The sequence below is a fragment of the Tachypleus tridentatus genome, chromosome 13 (assembly GCF_004210375.1).
Source record: "Tachypleus tridentatus isolate NWPU-2018 chromosome 13, ASM421037v1, whole genome shotgun sequence".
NCBI lineage: Eukaryota > Metazoa > Arthropoda > Merostomata > Xiphosura > Limulidae > Tachypleus > Tachypleus tridentatus.
The window spans coordinates 246,759,179-246,779,900 of NC_134837.1; the positions used below are offsets into that span (position 1 = coordinate 246,759,179).

Sequence of the window (20,722 nt, forward strand, 5' to 3'; positions counted from 1 at the left end):
TTAATCTAACAATGTGTCATATAATTGTGCTTGAAAACTAACTTTCTTTAAAGTATCCCAGAATAGACACGTGCTTGTTAAGGTCTATTTAATGGTAGCTGCTGAAATTACCATTTATGTTTAAAGTTGTTCAATTCAAACATATTACTGAACTACGTTTTATTGGAAGCGTGCACACTGTTTGTCTATTAGTTAACTACAGGAAAAAATTAGACGTTTAGAAAGGCTTATTTGTTTATTTCACTTAGCACAAAGTACCCGAGAGCTACCTGCGCTAACCATATCTAATTCAGCAGTGTAAAACTACAGTAAAGGTAGCTCCTCATCATCAGCCATTACCAACTCTGTAGTTTTTCTTTTACCAAAGAATAATGTGATTGAGCGTCACATAATAACGCCCCTACGGATGAAAGGGCGAGTATCAGTGATGTCGAGAAAACCCACGTTGTTCGATTCTCTTCGTAAAAATTTTTCTCAACCCAAACGAGCCATTTTTACATATATAAAGGACGAATATGTTTGGTGTGATGGGGATTCGAGCCCGCGATCCTCAGATTAGGGATCGAGCGCCCTAATCATCTGTCTGGTAACGCCAAGCATTAGCTTATCTTTTAGGTGTAAAACATGTATCATTATATTCAATTCATTCAAAAACATGAATATTTTATAAATACTTACTAAAACCATGCAGAAAAATAAAGGTTGATATTTAACAACAATACACTATAAATTAAACTAAACATAGAATATTTAAATTATATATCATTGATAGATTCCTGTTATTGCTACTTTAGTTAGCATGTTCTAATCATAATTAATACTGAGAATACATTTCAAATAAGAGCGTGCTTTCTATTCTCCCCCGTTAATAAGTGGTCTCAACCGTGAGGTGGTCGATCATTGGAGAAAGCGGGAGATTCAGGTTCTACCAACTCTTCATCTTTACCTTAGATGCTGTAGCAACTGTACAAGGATTCATCGTCTTCATGCGGCTGCCTTGACTCTTAGAAGTAACATTACTAGAAGTTAGGTAGTATATAATAACGAGTTGTTGTCTTGGACAAAGGACTCTGACGTGTAAGCAATATATTTTGCAAAGAAAAGTTTCTTAATATAAGTTCCTATATGTTAATGATGTGTGGAGACGGGTTTTGGAGAAAAAGTTCAAGAAAAGTATGCCGAAAGCTATTGTGGATTTTTGCAACATATGTCTTCATTGTCAGCTGTCTCGATGTAAATGAAAGTAAGTAATCAGAGATATTGTGCTAAGTGTAGATCTATTACAATAAATTACAAATACTAGATACTTTTGAAATTCACATGTATAAGATATATGCCTGTCGAATCTCTCGGAACTTTGAATATCATGTGTTATGATTTAAGATTAAAGAAAGGAAGGAACTTGTAACTTGCCTATTGAAGTATGAAGTCCTATCATTATACTTTCAAGAACGTCCTTCTTTGCGAGTAATTTGTGACTAAACAAAAGCTGGATGCTCAGAACGTAGAGTTTTTTGTTACTGGTTGCTTAACCTATCGATGTAAATATTTTTAGGATTTCATAAAATTCTAGCAAAAGCTATAAAAGTTCATAAAAACCGGTCACAAATACAAAATATACGTTTTTAACAAATTATTTTATAAATCAAAATTTAACAAAGATCATACATTATCAGCTATGTTTTGTTTGGCGAAGAAAACGGTAAACATTTTATTTTCAAATATTACCTTGAAATCGCATTTATGTATATAAGAAAACCCAAGAAAGTACTGCTATTTCATAAAATCAGATTACATCATAGGAGGCTCGTATGGCCAGGTGGTTAAGACACTCAACTCGTAATCTAAAGGTTGCGGGTTAGAATCCCGGTCACACCAAAAATGCTCTCACTTTCAGTTGTATGGACGTTATAATGAGATGGTCAATCGCATTATTCGTTAGTAAAAGAGTAGCCCAACAGTTGGCGGTAGGTGGTGATGATTAGCTGTTTTCTCTTTAGCCTTACACTGCTAAATTAGGAACGGCTAGTGCAGATAGCCTCTGTATAGCTTTGTGCGAAATTCAAAACAAACAATACATCATAGAGGTATAAAATATTTAACAAAAAAGAATTAAACTGATGACATTGAGGATGTTATTAAATGTATGCATTTATGTTGAAGTGTTATTTTAATTGAAGAAAGCTAAAGATATTGAAGGAAAATTGAAAATGTTCATTGTAATAACGTATGGCTCCAGCTTTGTCAGTTATTACTGCTGACCTTCCTTATATTATGAAATCCGCTGGAGAATTATGTTTAATTTATCGAGAACATAACATAACATAATGGACAACAGTTTCGTTCATTCATGTTGACTTTCCCTTTATGGAATTGTGATGGGACTGAAATTCGCGATCTGCCGATTGCAAATCAATTGCCCAAATCTTCAGGTCGCGAGTTCCAGTCCCATCATTGAACATGTTCGTCTTCTCAACAGTGTACATTAAAGCTACACCTCTTTTCTAATTTTTTTTCTTTAACAAGTACTTACAATAAAGTTTACACAAATATTAATTATATACTTCACCCTTTTTAGCCTGTGATTCTTAACAAGCTGGTGCATTCTGTTATGAAATTTAGGACCATTCACTACCTATTATCAGGGCTCGGCATGGTCAGATGGCATAAGGCACTGAACTCGTAAATCTGAGGGTGGCGGGTTCGAATTCCCGTCGCACCAAATATGCTTGCCCTCTCAGCCGTCGGAACGTTATAATATGACGGTTAATTCCACTATTCGTTGGTAAAAGAGCAGCCCAATTGTTAGTGGTGGGTGGTGATGACTAGCTGCCTTCCCTCTTGTCTTACACTACTAAATTAGGGACGTGCAGATAACCCTCGTGTAGCTTTGCGCAAAATTCAAAAACAAACAAACAAACAAACAAACTTATCATCATCCAGAACTTTTCATAAACATAAAGAAATAATGAGAGCCAGTAATCAATGATTTTAAAATACTCAATAGTTCTCGACCTTTAGTTAACCACTTTTAAAAAAAAGTCGTATATCTAGGATGTTCCATATCGAAAAGTGAGCTCATTTACGTTTAATGTTTGTGTATTTTATAATTAAGAACATTAAAAATAAATAAAGCAACAAGTAGTGTTGGCTTATAGTTACTTGCTAATTGCTATACTCCTTTTTTAAAGCGATCTCATTCACAGTGAGTAATATATTAACATTATTACCATTATTAGTTTTCATCTCGAAGACTTAATGTCTGAAGTACTTCAAATCAGTTACTGATATTTATGTTTCATGTTGTCACTACTACTGTTTTGGCTGTTCTAAAATATTTGCTATTTTGTAGTCAGTTATTTTGATTGTTTATACTCATGAATATTTTTAATCCAAAATAAAAGGTTGCCCACAAGCATGTACACAGTAATAAGTGATAATATATGTCACGGCACTTTACACATGACATGGAAGTATGGTTAAATTAATCCCGAAAGTGTTCAAATTGAAATCCGTCACTGTTCACGCAATCCTGATGTCTGTCTGCAGCACTTATGCAAACTTTCTGATACATGTTTGTGTGTAGATCAAGTTTTGTAAGTGCGTCTGTGATGTATCTTTTCATTTCTTTAACATTTTGATATTTCCTACTGTACCCTTTGTTTTTGAGTATCCCACACAAGAAAAAGACCATAGGAGTACAGCCCGATGACCATGTAAGTACCTCTAGTTGTCCCTAGGGCCTATCCATTTGTGAGGGAAATTTTTATTAAGATAATCGAAACTCAATAAATTCTGAAACTCAAAACAATTCAATAAATTCAATACATGCAACTGTATACCCACTTTTGAACCACTCTGTATAATTAATTATCATTATATTAATACAAATATTTGATATAAATAACGTTTAGACTATTCTAAAATCGACTAGAAGTGGTAGGGAACATGTTTTTTTAATAAATTGTAAGCATATAAAGTGCTATTTATGATATTCTTTAAACATAAACAAATGCTAAAATTGTAGGTTATGGTGTTGCTGCATATGCATAATTTGAAGGTGCCACAATTGTTTTAATATTTATTAGTTAAAATATTTTTAACTTAATTGACTGAAAAAAGAATAAAATTCATTTCGTAAGAAACTGGATTATAAAAGGTAAAGAGTGAGGTTAAAGAAATCATCAAAGAAAGAAAAAACGTTTGATTGGTAAAGTTTCTAGCAACCGCCTCACATCATACTTAAACATTGACCTATAGACTTAAAAATGTAGTTTGATTACAGTAATAAATAAACAATTATTTGATCTATCATAGTGAGTAATCTTATCGCTGTTGGTTCACTAGAGTAAAATAAAATAATATGTTAACTATCTACTGTACACCACAGGAAATTGAACCAAATATTTCATCACTTTATATCGGAAACTTACCATTCACTTATTGTTGGACCATTATCGTAAAATATAACAGTCATGCAAATTATATTCATTTTTGTATTAACCGTCAAACTCTTGTTCAATGAAATCGATCATGATTACAACTTCGTGATTTTTTCTTTTTATAACTTTTGGCATATTAAATTGTGATATAGGATAAGTAATAATTTTTTACGCATATGGCCAGGCACAACCAGGTTGTTAAGGCAACTCGTAATCTGAGTGCCGCAAATTCGAAGTCCCATTACACCACATATGCTTGTTCTATCACCCATGGGGGCGTTATAATGTATCATTCAACCCCACTCTTTGTTGATAAAAGAGTAGCCAAGAGTCGGCAATGAGTAGTGATAACTAGCTACCTTTCCTCAAGTCTTACACTGCTAAATTATGGACGGCTAGCGCAGATAACGCTCGTGAAGCTTTTGGGCAAAATTCAAAACGAACCAAGCCAATCTTTACACATATGCTGCTATTTCCTTTCGACAACCGGCTATCCAAATGCTTTATGCACTAATCGACACGGATTTTGTATTGACAGTATCATGACGCAAATATTAATTAGGTTGTAATCAGGTGTCTAAGGAAAGAATAAGTTGTGTACCTAATAAGAAAGATATAGAATAAGATACATCTGCTGCTACGTATCTAAGATACGCCCACAGAAAATTTTCAAATTCCTTTTTCATACGTTTACAAATTGTTGATTTTTGTTTTACCACTCTCTATATTCCTTATAGAAGGCTTATGCACGATAAAAAAGGTGATTGAAATGTATACACTTCATTTCTGACTGCAACGCGACAACTTGAAAATTTCGAGCAAGATTTTATCTGTGATATAAAGTTAACTCTCCAAGACTTGAGTTATAATTATTACGTCTTTTAATGTTTTCTATTAAAGCTAAAACGAGATTTTGTTATGTTGTTAATAACTATTTTTTACTACTTTATCTTGATTTCAAGAATTTTTTTATAATTTAAATCAAATTTAATCTTTATGAGCCATAAATATCTGTTAATTTGTAGAGTGATAGTATTTATTTAGTTTGATATTTGTAACGATTGATATAGCATTGATTATCTTTAGTTTTTAATGAACAACAACAGCTGCTACTACAGAACATTTTGCATTTATGTTAAACTATGTTATTCCTATGTGTAAATTATCTACATCAATCTACATATATCTTCCAGGTTCTGAATAGTCCAAGACCGAACTATCTATATTTAAATATAACGATTGAAGTACGTAGTAGAAAACGTAAACTAATAACCAGAGTTTCCATGCAGTGCTGTTATCTTAAACATTTGCTTACTGATGAAGTTTTATCTGAATTATTCAGATAACCACGTTAATCTACCATCGATGCGCTTAAATAAGAATTTTTTTTTAAATAACTTAACGGTTAAATGAAAACAAATACGAAAAAATACAACAATTTTACTTTTACGTTGGAATAATGTAATAGTTTATTCGATAGTACATACAAAATGTTTGAAAGTTTTGCCATAAAAAGGGTGCTTCGAAAAAGGCACTTTATTGCTATTTTCTTTACTCCATGTGCAGTTAAAGACACGAAAGTAAAGAAACCTAGTTTTATTACATTTAACACCATACATAAGACCCTAAATTACGAGCAAATGTTATGTATTATTTTCTACAAATTACACTATTCTAAAAAAAGTGTAATAATTGACACCCCAGAAATGAGCGAATCGAGGCGATAATGCAGAAAGTTATGGGCTAATTGTGAAAGTGTAACAGAAGTGTTAATGACTTTGTCTGGTTCATAAATTTTTCAAAATACATGCATTTAAAAGAACGATTTCTATGGAGCTTTTACATTAGAAATATAAGTATTAATTCAAGTTACAAGTTTAAGTTGACTGACATTCGCCGATAGGCACTTTTTCGTAAATAATTTTTTCTTAAAGAAATTCTATTTACTATTTATTCTTCTATCTTTATTTCCTTCGTTGGGTCAACGAAAAGCTTAACTGGTTAACAAACTTCTTTAAGTAATAACTGTAGCGTAATTAGGTGTTTTACATTTTTTCCAAGACGACGTACTTACATTACAAATAGGACACGTAACTGTCATAAAATTTTATTCAACAAATGAAACTTTTGAATAAATTTGTTTGAAAGTTGATATAATTTTTTTAACTGCATTTAGTTTCAGAAGAAATTGAAATACTTAAATTTTATTTATTTTTCTCTATTTCTAATAAAGATCCATTATTTATTGTAGTTATTTGCACTCAAACTCGGAATAGTTCAAGTGTAAGATGATTCTCATGTTGAGCCTAAAAATACTTTTTTTATCTTACAATTTTCAAATTTTTATTTGTATAACCAATTAAACCTCCAAAATGAAGATAAAAAGTGTTTTTTTACGGTAATTACTTATATTTTACTTTTCGTTTTTTCTATCATATCACAAATTGAAGCTATTAACATCAACGTACTGGGAAATGAAATCTTTAAAACTAAATTAAGATAGAAACATGTACATAAACCTTAACTCTTTGTTAAATAATTTTAAAGTATCTTTTTTTTACTGTATTAGTACTTCCTAGGCTTTATATTTTAATTTATTGCTTATTTTTAACGTTCTGTTTTTTTTATTTCCTGTCCTTTATCGTTTATCACATCTGGCCACACGTCACGAGTGTCCTCGGACATTGCAAAATATCTTTGTCACAGATAGTAAAGTTTTCGGCCCGACATGGCCAGGTGAGTTAAGACATTTGACTCGTAATCTGAGGGTTGCAGTTCGAATCCCCGTCGAACCAAACATGTTCGCCCTTTCAGCCATGGGGGCGTTATAATGTCAATCCCACTATTCATTGGAAAATGAGTAGCCCAAGGGTTAGCGGTAAGTGGTGATGACTAGCTGCATTCTACCTGGTGTTACACTGCTATATTATGGACGCCTAGAGCAGATAGTTCTTGTGTAGCTCTGTGCAAAATTAAAAAAACAAAGAAACTAAAATTTTCGGCAAAATATATTTGCACTGGTGTGTTAATTTTACACTCGCGAAACGAGGCGAAGTTTTAATGGATTATATAAAAAAATAAACTAATGAAAATGCATTTTAAAACATAAATAGTATATATCTAAGTAAAACCTAAATGCAATTTAACCTTGTATGATACTAATATGTATAAAGTGCGAAACAACCATAAGTCAAAATACAAAAACACCAGTGATTTGACGCACTTTTAATGAGAGCTACTACGAGCTAGTTTTAAAATGACTATTGAGAGATTATAGCTTAAGCTCTTCGCTAGTGCAGAAGTATGTATACGGATTTATATGCTCCTATCAGAGGTTCGATTCCCTTCGGTGGGCTTAGCAGATAGCCCGATGTGGCTTTGCTATAAGAAAACACACACATCTTACGTTGAAAGTGGCTCTTTATATATTGCTTGTAATATCAAGTCAATGTATTGAATATGTGAGAGGATATATATTTTTCTGTTTTGAATTGTATTTGTGTGTGAGTTTTCTTATAGCAAAGCCACATTGGGCTATCTGCTGAGCACACCAAGGGGAATCGAACTCATGATTTTAGTGTTGTAAATCCGTAGACTTACGGCTGTACTAGCGGGGCGCGTTTTGAATTGACTGGAACTAACTTGAGCCGAATTAATAGAGCTATAGGAGAATAAATAAGTCTTGACATACAAGTACTATGTTACAGATACTGTTATTGAAATAATAGAAACAAAATATTAAGATCTTTGAATGCTTGTGTAATGTGAGAACAAAATTGAAGTTTATGTATTTGTAAACTTTTTCTCGAAATAAAGTAATTAAAAACCACATATTATTAAAATTGGTATCATGACATATGTTGCAATGATAATTTCATTAAAACATGTTGACATTAAACTTGTTTAAACACATTTTGAATTTTAGTCAGTAATATACTCATGAAATGCGTAGAAAGGAGATTAGAAAACACGCATTACTGAAACGGATAAATAACTAAAGTTGATTCGTAACGTGCAGGAAAATTTCCAGATATTAAAGCCACGACTATTACGTTATATTAAACTACCATATGACTGAAGAAAAGCATAAATGGAATTATCTGTGTTAAAAAATAACAACAACGTGGGAAACAGCGTTATTTACATATTAAGGAAAATAAATTACAAACATAAAGTTAAGTAAACTTACTTGAAGTTATTAGTAACAACTACTTTGTATGCATATCTTTTATAGACTTCTCATATAAGGCTATTGAATGTAGACTTAATTAGATTTTTTTGCAATATTTTAATTGGATGACAAAATATTAAATTTTTTATGCAAAGAGACCAGAACAAAAGCAGACGTACATAAACACATTGGGCTTAGGTACAAAATGATGTTTTGTTTCAATATATTTAAGTTTAAAATATACTCTTCAAAAAAAGAAACACAAAAGGGATATTTTTGTTATTTTAAAGAGAAATATATGTAATAACGTTACAAGTTCAGAGTATGTGATATTACACGTGTTAAGGCACTGATTGTCAGACCTAAATGACAATAAAAGTTGTGCACTTTGAAAACGAGGGAAAACAACGGATTTTTCGCCAAAACGCATTCGTGTCCAATAAATTTGTTTGAGAGATCTGCATTGTTCTGCAAGTGCAACATGTGCAAAATCCCTATAAAAGTGACGTGTTCTTGGTTTCCATAGCTCAGTGTTAAGCCACCGACACGCAATACAATTACGCCAAGACTGACTGAAGCACAACGCAACAACGCCATTGGTCGCTTAGAAGCAGGCGAATCTCGATCAGATGTTGCCAGAGCTGTGAATGTCCACCCAAGCATCATCACAAGGCTAAGGAATCTTCACCAACAACATGGATCAACTCGTGACCGTCCACGATCTGGCAGACCTCGTGTGACCACGCCCGCACAAGATCGCAACATCCGGTTACGTCACCTTCGGGATAGGACCACCACTGCGACGTCTACTGCCTCAACCATACCAGGGCTGCGTAGGATTTCCGATCAGACCGTACGCAACCGTCGACGAGATTCTTAGGCCCCATGTGCAACCGATCATGGTGAACGTCAATGACGTTTTTCAACAATACAACTCCCGTCCTAACACAGCCCGACTCACCACTGTTGTTTTTGAGACACCACAACATCAACGTTCTTCCATGGCTCTCCAGATCACCAGATTTAAACCCCATCGAACATCTTTGGGACGAGTTGGACCGACGTCTACGACGGCGACAACCTCAACCGCAGACTCTACCTCGCTTGCAGCAGCTTTGCAGGCTGAGTGGACAGCCATTCCACAGGATGTGATTCATCATCTCATCGCTTCCATGGGCAGGAGATGCCAAACAGTTATTGATGCTCACGGAGGGCATACTCGTTATTGACGTTGAGTGACGTTAAACTTCAATTAGTGAGCGTGGACTTCGCCTTTGCAGACTTTGGATGTTCAGCAGTGAATGTGCAAAGTTTCACACATGTCATACAGAACTACCCGGAATAAACTTGTTAACAATATGTCTCAAATTTTGCCTTTTGCGTTTCTTTTTTGAAGAGTATACTAAAAAAATATATCAAACATATGTTTATGTTAGTCTCAAATGGATTAGTATTGTTATGTTTTTATATAGTCAATGTTGTAAAACTGCTATGATATTTCGCAGCAGAAATCTAAAAAAGTTACTCATTGAAATTATTAGTTATATAAAATTAAAAGTGATTAGAAACTTTGTTTTTATTCAGTATAAAACGCTTAAGCCTTGACATAAACGTCAATCTTATACACTTTTAATACATGTCGACGAGCTATCACAGACTTGGGCCTTCAGTGAAAGTACTGATAAAAAATATTCTTTCTCTAGTTTATACGGCTAAAATCTCAAAGTTTTGTTGAACAAATTTGTAAACGATACATTTTGAATATTGTTAAAATAGTATGTGATTCGTAGTTATAACAGTTATTATCTGAAATATCAATCTGTTATAAAAACATATATATTGAACCTTTTAATAAAATATTATAAATGTAAGCAATAGTGCTTAAACTTTAAACTTAAATACAGTTTGTAATTGTAATACATCACTTTACCGAAGGTAAATTGCTATAAATGTCCACCAGGATATCCTGGTGCGGAAGCGGCAAACCACAATTGGATAGCTCTGCCTCAGTAGGTCCTCATATGCAAAATATATTCTTTGAAATAGTTTTAATTTTCCAAATTGCATTTTTCACGAGCATGAAAGTGTCTATTCTGTACCTCCTTACTACCTACACAGAAAAAAAAACAACTACAAATGCCTCAATATCAACTACTTTATTTCTGATCTGTGACAGGCAATAATTATTTTAAAAATGCTCGAGATTTATATAAATGACTAAATATTTTAGACAGTTACATTGAAAACATATTATAAACGATAGAAAAAATGCTTATTTAAATTAGAGTCTCTGAATAGTATTTATATTATATTCATTTATCTTCTGTTGCTCTTGATTATCAGGCGTTGTCGTTTGTGAGGAGTGAGAACATCATTTTATAATCTGTTTAATTATATATATTTGTTGCTTAGTTATCCACGAGCTCATGATACTCAGCTATTGTTCTAGCATGTTACTTCATTAGTATTGTTTGATAAACCATATTTATGCAAAAATTTATTTCAAGTAAATGTGTATAAAAACCTGAAAAAAGAGAAACGTTGTTCAGAATACAAAAGATTTTCTCGTTTTACACATTATATAAATTAATAAATCTACATCAATATAACAGCACTGTATATTGGCTTTTATAGGTCAAGAGTATGGATGCATCTTCGCTAAAATTGTTGTTGTAGGTTATTAGGTCCATGCAGACGTGCCTACAGATTTAGATTTGAGGTTTGCGGGTTTTGTAAATGTTTACCAAATTTGGTATGATGTTTCATTTAGTCCATGTAAATATAAATGCAAATTTGCGGTTTCACTTTTTTATTATGCAGTTTTTATGGGCATTTCTGCGTATTTCGTAAGGGAAGTAGCTTTTTTATGTTCAAGATAACCTTTCATTAATCATGAGTTAACATAATTTCTATCTAGGAAACGAATACTCCAAATGTGTACTGCGAAATTCCCTCCAATTCACGAAAGATGTAGAAGATTCCCAAGCATAAAAATCAACAATGTTCTATGTGTGTATGTAAATTCTAGCGATCGCCAGTATTGTTGCCTTAGCTGCAATTTCTTGAAAGTATCCTTTCAAGATTATAAAAGGTAAGCAAAGCAACTCCGCAACTGGTTTGCTATAGCTGGTATACTCGGAAGCTATCACTGAGATTAATGTTGTAATCGGAAACTACAGATATTTTACCAGGAACGTTGATAAATTTCGGACATTACAGTTTTCAGTGAATTAACTTCGGGTGTTAGTAATTTTACGAAGACAGTATATAACTTTAGTGGTGAAAACTAACGTATGATCAACGAAGAGCGAGCTAACTTCCTGTTAAGTGAATTGTACCTGTGCAAATACAGAATTAATTCGTTTGTCATGAATCTTCGATAAGGTATCAAGGATGTTTTAGATCAGATAGAAGACAATTCTATCTATAAGTTTGTAAAACTTTTGTATATAAATAGTTATTTATAATAACTTTATAATAACCTTTATTATAAACTCTATTATTGTTTGTTTGTTAAAATATATTTGTATTAAAAAAGGCAACTGTTTATATGAATCTTGTTGGTAAACGTAATAAATTGAAAATCTCTATATTTAATTAAATTCTAATTTTAAATTTCAATTTAATTCAGTTCAGTCTACTTGAAATAGTAGTATGTAACATTAATAAATTATAATATGGAAGCTCGTCTGAGGCAAATTATAGTAGGTAACATAATAAATTAGAGATTCGTGTTCGAGATCTTAATCAGAGATAAAATTCGTTCTGAATTAAAATTAAAATCACAATTAACTTTAAAATTATCATTGCCAACAATATTTGATCATGTCTGATTACAAAGAGTTTCTTGAACCATACTCCCACGAACAACTAGAAAAATATACCAAAGTGAATTAGTCAAAATTGCAAAAGTTTTAGCACCAGATCTTAAGAAATCAATGAAAAAAATGTATTAAAATTGTATTAATCAAGTATTAGAGTATAATGATTTGTTGTTTGAGAAGAATAGTATAGTGTCTCCACTAGCCAATGAGAGTTGCGTGATAGAGATAACTTAAAAATACAACTAAAGCTAAAAAAAATCGACCTTGTATTGAAGTCAAGAAAGAACAAGCCCATATTGTAGTCGATAAAGAACGATCTCTTATTGATGCAGAAGAAGAAATTAGGCTGAAAGAACTGGAAATTAGAGTCAATTTCAATCGATAAAAGTAAAATGAATACATTAATCGATATGTTAAATTACTACCCTTCAATGAAAATAAAGCCGATAAATATTTCCTTCATTTTGAGAATGCTGCCTTAACCATAAAGTAACCCACTGTTAAATGGTCATCATTATTTAAAAGTGTTTTATCTGGTAAAGGAAAAGAAGCTTATATCACTTTTTCTCACTAAAAGATTGCACCAATTATAATAAAGTTAAAGCAGCTATTCTCAAAACATATGAGTTGGTAACAGAGGCTTATCGCCAAAAAGTTTCGAAATTATTGCAAGCAAGTTAATCCAACTTACATGGAATTTGCCCACAAAAAAGAGGTTTAATTTGATTTTTAGGTGTAATACTATCCACACTGGCAACAGTTTTGACAAACTATGAAAATGATATCTAATTAAAAAAAAAATAAACGTTGTGTACAACATGACCTCAAAAGCTGCTTGGATAAAAGAATGTTTAAACACTATAGAAAGAAGATACTCCTTCCGATGATTACACTTTAACACATAAAACCACTTCTCATAAAAATAAATTTTTGCCATCTCAACAAACTCCTGTGCCTACTCAATACACTAAAGTTGAGGATTATTCTAAAAATCTAGCTATAATCCAAATTTCAAATTTTAACAGACTTTCTCGTAATTCTTATGTTTGTTTGCTGTGAAAAATTAACTGGAAAAATAGAAAATTGATGATTTGTGTTTCCTTTTTGTGGTTAATGCTCATTATAAAAAGTTAAAAACTTAGAACACTTAAAGATATAAAGTTTGCTTTGTAAAACGCGCACCTTACTTACAAATGAATACGTTTCAGTATTATTTTGAGCTTGTGAATTCGCAAGGACTCAGAATTAATTGGTAAAATAATTCTTAGTTTATAATTAATCATGTCAACAAACATGACGTTTTGCTATTATATGGTTCAATAATTATAAGGTTGTCTTACCCTAAGACTATAATAGAACTTTCTGTTACCAGCAAGCTTCTAAAACAAATTGAAAAGAAATAAAAAATTGAAAAACAAAGACAAGAAGATCAGTTTTATTTCAGCAACTATGTTTCACTAACCACCTGTCACTTTCTCAAGGTTATGTATAGCGTTTTTCATAGCATCCATATGCTATTGAAACATCACAAGAGCATGAGTAAATGATATTCGTTTACTACCTATAATAATTTAACAGTAGTTTATGCACTCCAACATTGTGATAAAAAGTTGATAATATGATGAAAAACATGGAAATAAGAAAGTTATCCCTTCTTTTCTTTTTGAATTTATAATGAAAATGGATTACAATAAAACAAATTTGAATATTCAAATCAGCAACTTACTTGACAACTACAGTCAGTATAAAGTTGTAATGGAACAACATGTATCTGAAGTAAAGTTTGAGGATTTGTAAGTTTTGTTATGCCACCAAGGATTCATCACTTTTGAGAAAGGTATGCATCAAGCTTGTTTGTTTTTTGAATTTCGCACAAAGCTACTCGAGGGCTATCTGTGCTAAACGTCCCTAATTTAGCAGTGTAAGACTAGAGGGAAGGCAGCTAGTCATCACCACCCACCGCCAACTCTTGGGCTACTCTTTTACCAACGAATAGTGGGATTGACCGTCACATTATAACGCCCCCACGGCTGGTAGGGCGAGCATGTTTGGCGCGACGGGGATGCCGGGCCAGGTATGCATCAACTCTTTTAAAACTTGACCAGGCATGGCCAGGTGATTAGGGCTTTCGACTCGTAATCTGAGGGTCGCGGGATAAAATCCCTATCACATCAAACGTGCTCACCCTTTTAGCCGCAAGGGGCGATATAAAGTAATGGTAAATCCCACTAAACGTTGGCACAAGAGTAGCCTATAAAAAGGTGGCTGTGGGTGGTGATGACTAATTGATTTCTCTCTAGTCTTACAGTGCCAAATTAGGGACGACTAGAGCTGATAGCACTCGTGTAGCTTTGCGCAAAATTTAAAAAGCTAACAAACAAACTTTAGAAATTAAAATATTCATAAACTCAGGTCATAATGTTGTGTTCGAATCATTATTTAAAAATTCCAAAATGGGTATATCCCTTGTACATAATGATATTTGGAGAAAAAAAGGGGAATATGAATGAGTTTATGGCACCATAGGCATCCACAAAAAATGGTTTACAACAATTTTATCAAAGTAATTGTAAGTAGAGTTCAGCGTCTTGTAGCATACGAGAGTTAACTTACACAAAGATCAGGCCCGGCATGGCCAGGCGTGTTAAGGCGTTCGACTCGTAATCCGAGGGTCGCGGGTTCGAATCCTGGTCGTACCAAAACATGCTCGCCCTTTCAGCCGTGGGGGCGTTATAATGTTACATTCAATACTATTATTCGTTGGTAAAAATAGTAGCCCAAGAGTTGGCGGTGGGTGGTGATGACTAGCTGCCTTCCCTCTAGTCTCACACTGCTAAATTAAGGACGGCTAACGCAGATAGCCCTCGAGTAGCTTTGCGTGAAATTCAAAAAACAAACACAAAGATCAGTGACAAAAGCTATCCACATGTTCCAGACAACAGTATGCGAAATGATCAAGCAGATTCTCCATCTGGAAAAGCAAAAAAGTCAAGTGTATGCAAGTTGCATCACTAACATATTCGTTGAACTGTCGTATACTTCAATTAGAGTAAAATGAAAGAAGCGTGTATGTGACTTTAGACCAAAACATGCTGGCAAAGTCGCTGAATACAGTACCTAAATTGATGTCTGCTAGACAGATGTGTGGAAATTAGCACCGGAAAACCTTGTCTCCTTGGAGCAGTAGGAAGGAGAAATGTAATTACGACATTACAGTCTCACAATGAACCATTTCTAATACAAACTTCGCTGTACGTCTACTTCCTAGATGCATGGATGTTATATATTCCTTGGTCGGACTTTGCGCATCATGTTAATATTGCATAATGAATCTTCACATTTTGTTTTAACTGAGAATGTTCTCACCTTGGATCATTCATATGCGTTAATTTCAAGCAACTACATTCTTGAAAATGTTTACAGTATTATGAATAATCATTTGCTGTAGCAAATTATGTGCACGATTTGTATGAACAGTAACATATTCAAAGATTTTATGAAATTAAATACGAGTATTAGAACTATGGCTCTCATATTCATACTTCTGCTGTTTTTCCATGGACTTTGCTATGAATAGCACATTTTGTGTATTGCGAGATAAATAAAAATAACATTTCCATTATAATACGTCGAGAACTTTAATGCTGTTTAACACGTTAAAACATTAACCTCTGTTGTTTTGTACTAAGGAGTTGTTCGTTATCGTGGTTAATTAGGAGCTTAAAATATTTTCACCCATATGTTTCAATATGTTTCATTAATGTTCTCAGTCATTTATGGTGATCCAATGTTGACAAATTATATTTGATGTTTCAATTACGAAAATTCAAATTTTGAGTCTGAACTTATAGTTCAAACGACATTACTAGAAAATGAATCACTAAATGAACATAAAATCAATGACTTGAAAAATAACAATGCATTTTTCTTGTGTTGTACTACGTATTTACAGATTTTCACATGGCATACACAAAACAAACTTGGATAGAAACAGCGAAAAAAAACAACATAGATTTCGATATAAAATGTTCTTTCCTTCAAGCAAGAAAACCAGGCTAATTGAACTGCACCAATTTGTTAACGAGAGCATTTAAGAATCCGCATACTAAATTCTTTGTAAGTATTTTACTCTTATATTGAAGAAACAAGTTAACATATGTGTACGAATTTAAATAAAAAAAACATAAATTGTCCAGTAGGATTTGCCTCCCGCTAGTACAGCGGTAAGTCAACGGACTGACAACGCTATAATGAAGGGTTCGATTCCCATCCAAGGGCTCCACAGATTACCTGATTTGGCTTTGTTATAAGAAAAACACACATACACTCCCTTAGATTTGAGTACATGGCTCAAAATCAACACTTGTTTTTTCGGATGTTATTGTCATTGTTAAAGAAATAATATAAATAATAATGAAGCTAAACCTATCATACAATCGTAAACTTAGAAATAGTCAAATTTCAGATGAAAAATTGTATTTATTATCGATTTTCCTTATTTTGTTGACATGCAATGTAGTAACGCTGATGTTACTCCAATACCTAATGGTTTAATTTTTTTATTTTACTTTATATACTTAACAATGCTAGATAATAGTGAAAGGTAATGTTTTTTAAACTTAATACAGTGGTGCCTCAGTTCTCGAACTTAATCCGTTCCAGAAGGCTGTTAGAAAACCGAATCAATTTTACCATAAGAAATACTGTAAATTAAATTAATCCGTTACAGACCTCCAAAAATTACGCATTATGAAGCATTTTAAGAAAACATATTGCTTATTTATACCTGTATAATAATACTTAGATGCGTAAAGTCAACCACAAAATCTATGAACACAATAAAAAACAATACATTAAAATTTAACTGTGCTGAGGAGAGCTGATGGCGTAAGTGAAAGGTGGTGAGGAACGTGGAGAGTAGGAGGGTTATTGCTGTTTGGAAGGGGAGTCACCTTACATAAAAACGTCAGGTAACTCTCCTTCTGGGGATCTTTCTTTTTTCTGTCTCTTTGCACCGCTACAACCTGCTTGAGACTCACTGAACCTATTTCTCACTAAAATCTTGTCTGATGAGATTTGTTTCTCCCTGCATTTTAAAATGTTTCTGAAGTAAGACATGGCATTGTCATTGAAAAGGTTTATGCTGCGGTTTGCTACAGCTTTGTCAGGGTGAAATTTTTCCACAAAATTTTGTAACTCTCCCCATTTTCCACACATTTCCTTGATTATTAAACTAGAAACATTCTCCCTTCTATCCTTCTCATCTGAAGATACTTCCTCAGTTGCCTTCTGTTGCTGCTCCTTCTGAAGGTCTTGGAGTTCTTCTGTAATGAGCTCAGTGTTGTAGTCTTCTACCAACTCTTCCACATTATCACCACTCACATTCAAGCCCATACACTTGCCTAGTGAGGTAATATCCTCGACAACAGGCTCGGCCTCAAAGCTTTCAAAGTCTTTATCTGCTACTGAGTCTGGCCATAATTTCTTCCAGGCTAAGTTCATGGTCCTCAAAGACACTTCCCTCCAGGCTTTGTCTATGATCCTCAAGCAATGAAGGATATTAAAGTGATTTTTCCAGAACTCTCTGTGGGTTAACACTGTGTCAGAGGTCACCTCAAAGCACCTTTGAAACAGTGCTTTGGTGTAGGGTTTCTTAAAGTTCGATATGACCTGCTGGTCTATGGGCTGAATGAGAGGAGTCGTGTTAGGGGGCAAGAACTTCACCGTTATGAAACTGTACTTCTCCACCAACCCGCCCACCAAGCCTGGTTGGTGAGTAGGTACATTGTCCATCACAAGAAGGGCCTTGAGTGGTAACTGTTTCTCCGTGAGGTAAGTCTTTACACTTGGGGAAAACACTTCATGGACCCACTCCATAAAAAATTGCCTGGTTACCCATACTTTACTATTAGCCCTCCACATTCCACATGACATTTAGTTTACTTTCCAGGACATTATTTTTCTTAAAAATCCACGAGTTCTCAGAATGGTACACAAGCAAAGGCTTAAGTTTTAAGTTCCCACTTGCATTATTACATAACAATAGAGTCAGGCTCTCCTTCATTGGCTTGTGTCCCAGCAGTGACTTCTCCTCCTTGGTGATATAGGTCCTCTTTGACATTTTCTTCAAAACAAGACCTGTCTCATCACAGTTGAACACTTGTTGGGAAATAAAACCTCAGCTTCTACATAGTCCTTAAATTCACTAACAAATTTATCAGCAGCGTCTTTGTTAGAACTGGCACCCTTCCCATGTCTCACCACACTATGTATGCCACTTCTCTTCCTAAATTTTTCAAACCACCCCCTACTAGCCTTAAAGGCATCACTTGTATCAGCACTCGTTCCAGGGATGTTTTTCAGGAGGTCGGCATGCAACTGCTTTGCTTTCTCACAAATGATGGTCTCAGAAATGCTATCACCAGCTAACTGTTTTTCGTTTACCCAAATCAACAACAGTTCTTCTACCTCTTCCATTGTTTGTGATCTTTGTTTCGTAAGCACTGTCACTCCTTTTGCAACATCAGCTCCTTTGATGACCTCTTTATTTTTCAGTATGGTGCAAACTGTAGACCTCGCCATACCAAACTGTGTAGCAAGGTCAGCCACTCAAACACCACTCTCATACTTTGCTATGAGATCTTTTTTCACCTCTATTGTGGCTCTAACAACTTTTCTTTTTGGTTTGCTGCTTTCATTATCCTTCTTTGACCCCATGGTGGCTTATTTAATCAGAATATTTAGAAAAACAAAAACAAAAATAAAAACGAGAACGTACACAGCAGATTTTAGTGGGGGTGTGGACTGAGCGACAGGTGTGAGTAAAATGTTTTGGGCAAGCTTGGCGTTGGCCGAAAATGGTTGAAAGGTCGTTCGGGTCATCAGTCGGGTTATTTCGGGGGTTCAGGCCACGACAGCTTGGTTCGGGAACCGAGTTTATGTTCGACAACAGAGACATTTTTTTCTTAAACAATATGTTCGAAAACCGAATTGTTCGAGAAAGGAGTCGTTCGAGAACCGAGGTACCACTGTATAAATATAAGCTTTTAAAGATACAAATACTTGTTTTATCCGTAAACAAAGCTCTGCTGTGAAAATTGCAAATTAATTGTTTCATTCATTCTAACATAGTTTTTTACTTTAATTTTTGAAACTGTAAAACATATTTCGTAATATCAATAATAATATTAGTTAATATGTTTAAAACTAATTAAATAAAAGAAACAAGAATATTTTCATTTTTGAAACAGTCATACCTACTAGAACTGTAGTCATCAGAAAAAAAGCACATTGTATATATGTATTAATCTTTCTAGCAACCAGCTTTTTTAAATCTTAACAGTAGAACCTCATTATTATATTGAACTTATGTAATTTTGAACGATATTTTTTTACCTGAAAAGATTGTTTTCTAAATTTATTATTTATTATTTTATGAATTGTTTAGGCAGAGCATTCATAATGAGTATACTGGGATGGGCAGCGACTACCTGTTGTAGAAATCAAAAAGCACTAGTGTAAAAGACAACGTTTTGAAAGTCTTTCGTTTTATCATATTTCTGGAGATAAAAGACGGAAAATTTTAGAAACGTCATTCTCTTCACTTGTGTGTTTTTCCTACAACAGGTACTCGCCACCAATCCCAGTGCATTTGTAATTACTTGTTGTTCAATTCACTCACACACACGCTTTTACATTCAGAAATAATTTAACTTGAAACCCAATAGATATCTTAAAGTACCATACATCCGACGAATTGTAGTTTGATTGACTTCTCCAATTTTGAAAGAGTTGGTGGTTTTAACTTATTTAACTTAAGCGTGTAAATTAATGAAATTCGTTTCGTTCTAACACTTAGATGCACGAAACTTACGTAAATCAGAGAAACACATTGACATTTTCTATGCACAGTTGTAGAGTTCAGGTGCTTAGATTTCAAAGAAGGTTAATTTCTAAATAATTATTTGTGTATGATTCAATGCTTTTAAACCTCAAGTATTCTAATTTTCTTCCTGTAAATACAAAGATGAAGATTCGTGTGCATACGTAGTACATATCATTAATTTTTTTTTCGTTTTTAGGAGTAACCATTAGTTGTAGATTCCAGATTTGAAGCTTAAATGTAGTATATGTAGAAATAATTAAAACTTGGACCGAATGGAGAGCACTTTCTGTCTTAACGCTGTAAATTCCTTCCTGATATTAAAGATCGATGAATTTATATTAAAATATTTTGGGAAAGTTCCCCGATCTGCAATCGAAAAGTCTACATATTTACGATGCTA

The 20,722-nt window shown here is 33.6% G+C and overlaps 1 protein-coding gene across 1 annotated transcript in view; it reads left to right on the plus strand.

Annotated features, from left to right (window-relative positions):
• The first annotated feature begins 971 nt into the window (after window positions 1-971).
• Window positions 972-20,722, plus strand: part of LOC143237848 (protein turtle-like) — a 134,953-nt gene continuing 115,202 nt past the window's right edge. The window contains exon 1 of the mRNA XM_076477521.1: window positions 972-1,243. Coding sequence (XP_076333636.1) covers window positions 1,126-1,243 — 118 coding nt within the window. The 5' untranslated portion in view covers window positions 972-1,125. The remainder of the gene's footprint in view (window positions 1,244-20,722) is intronic.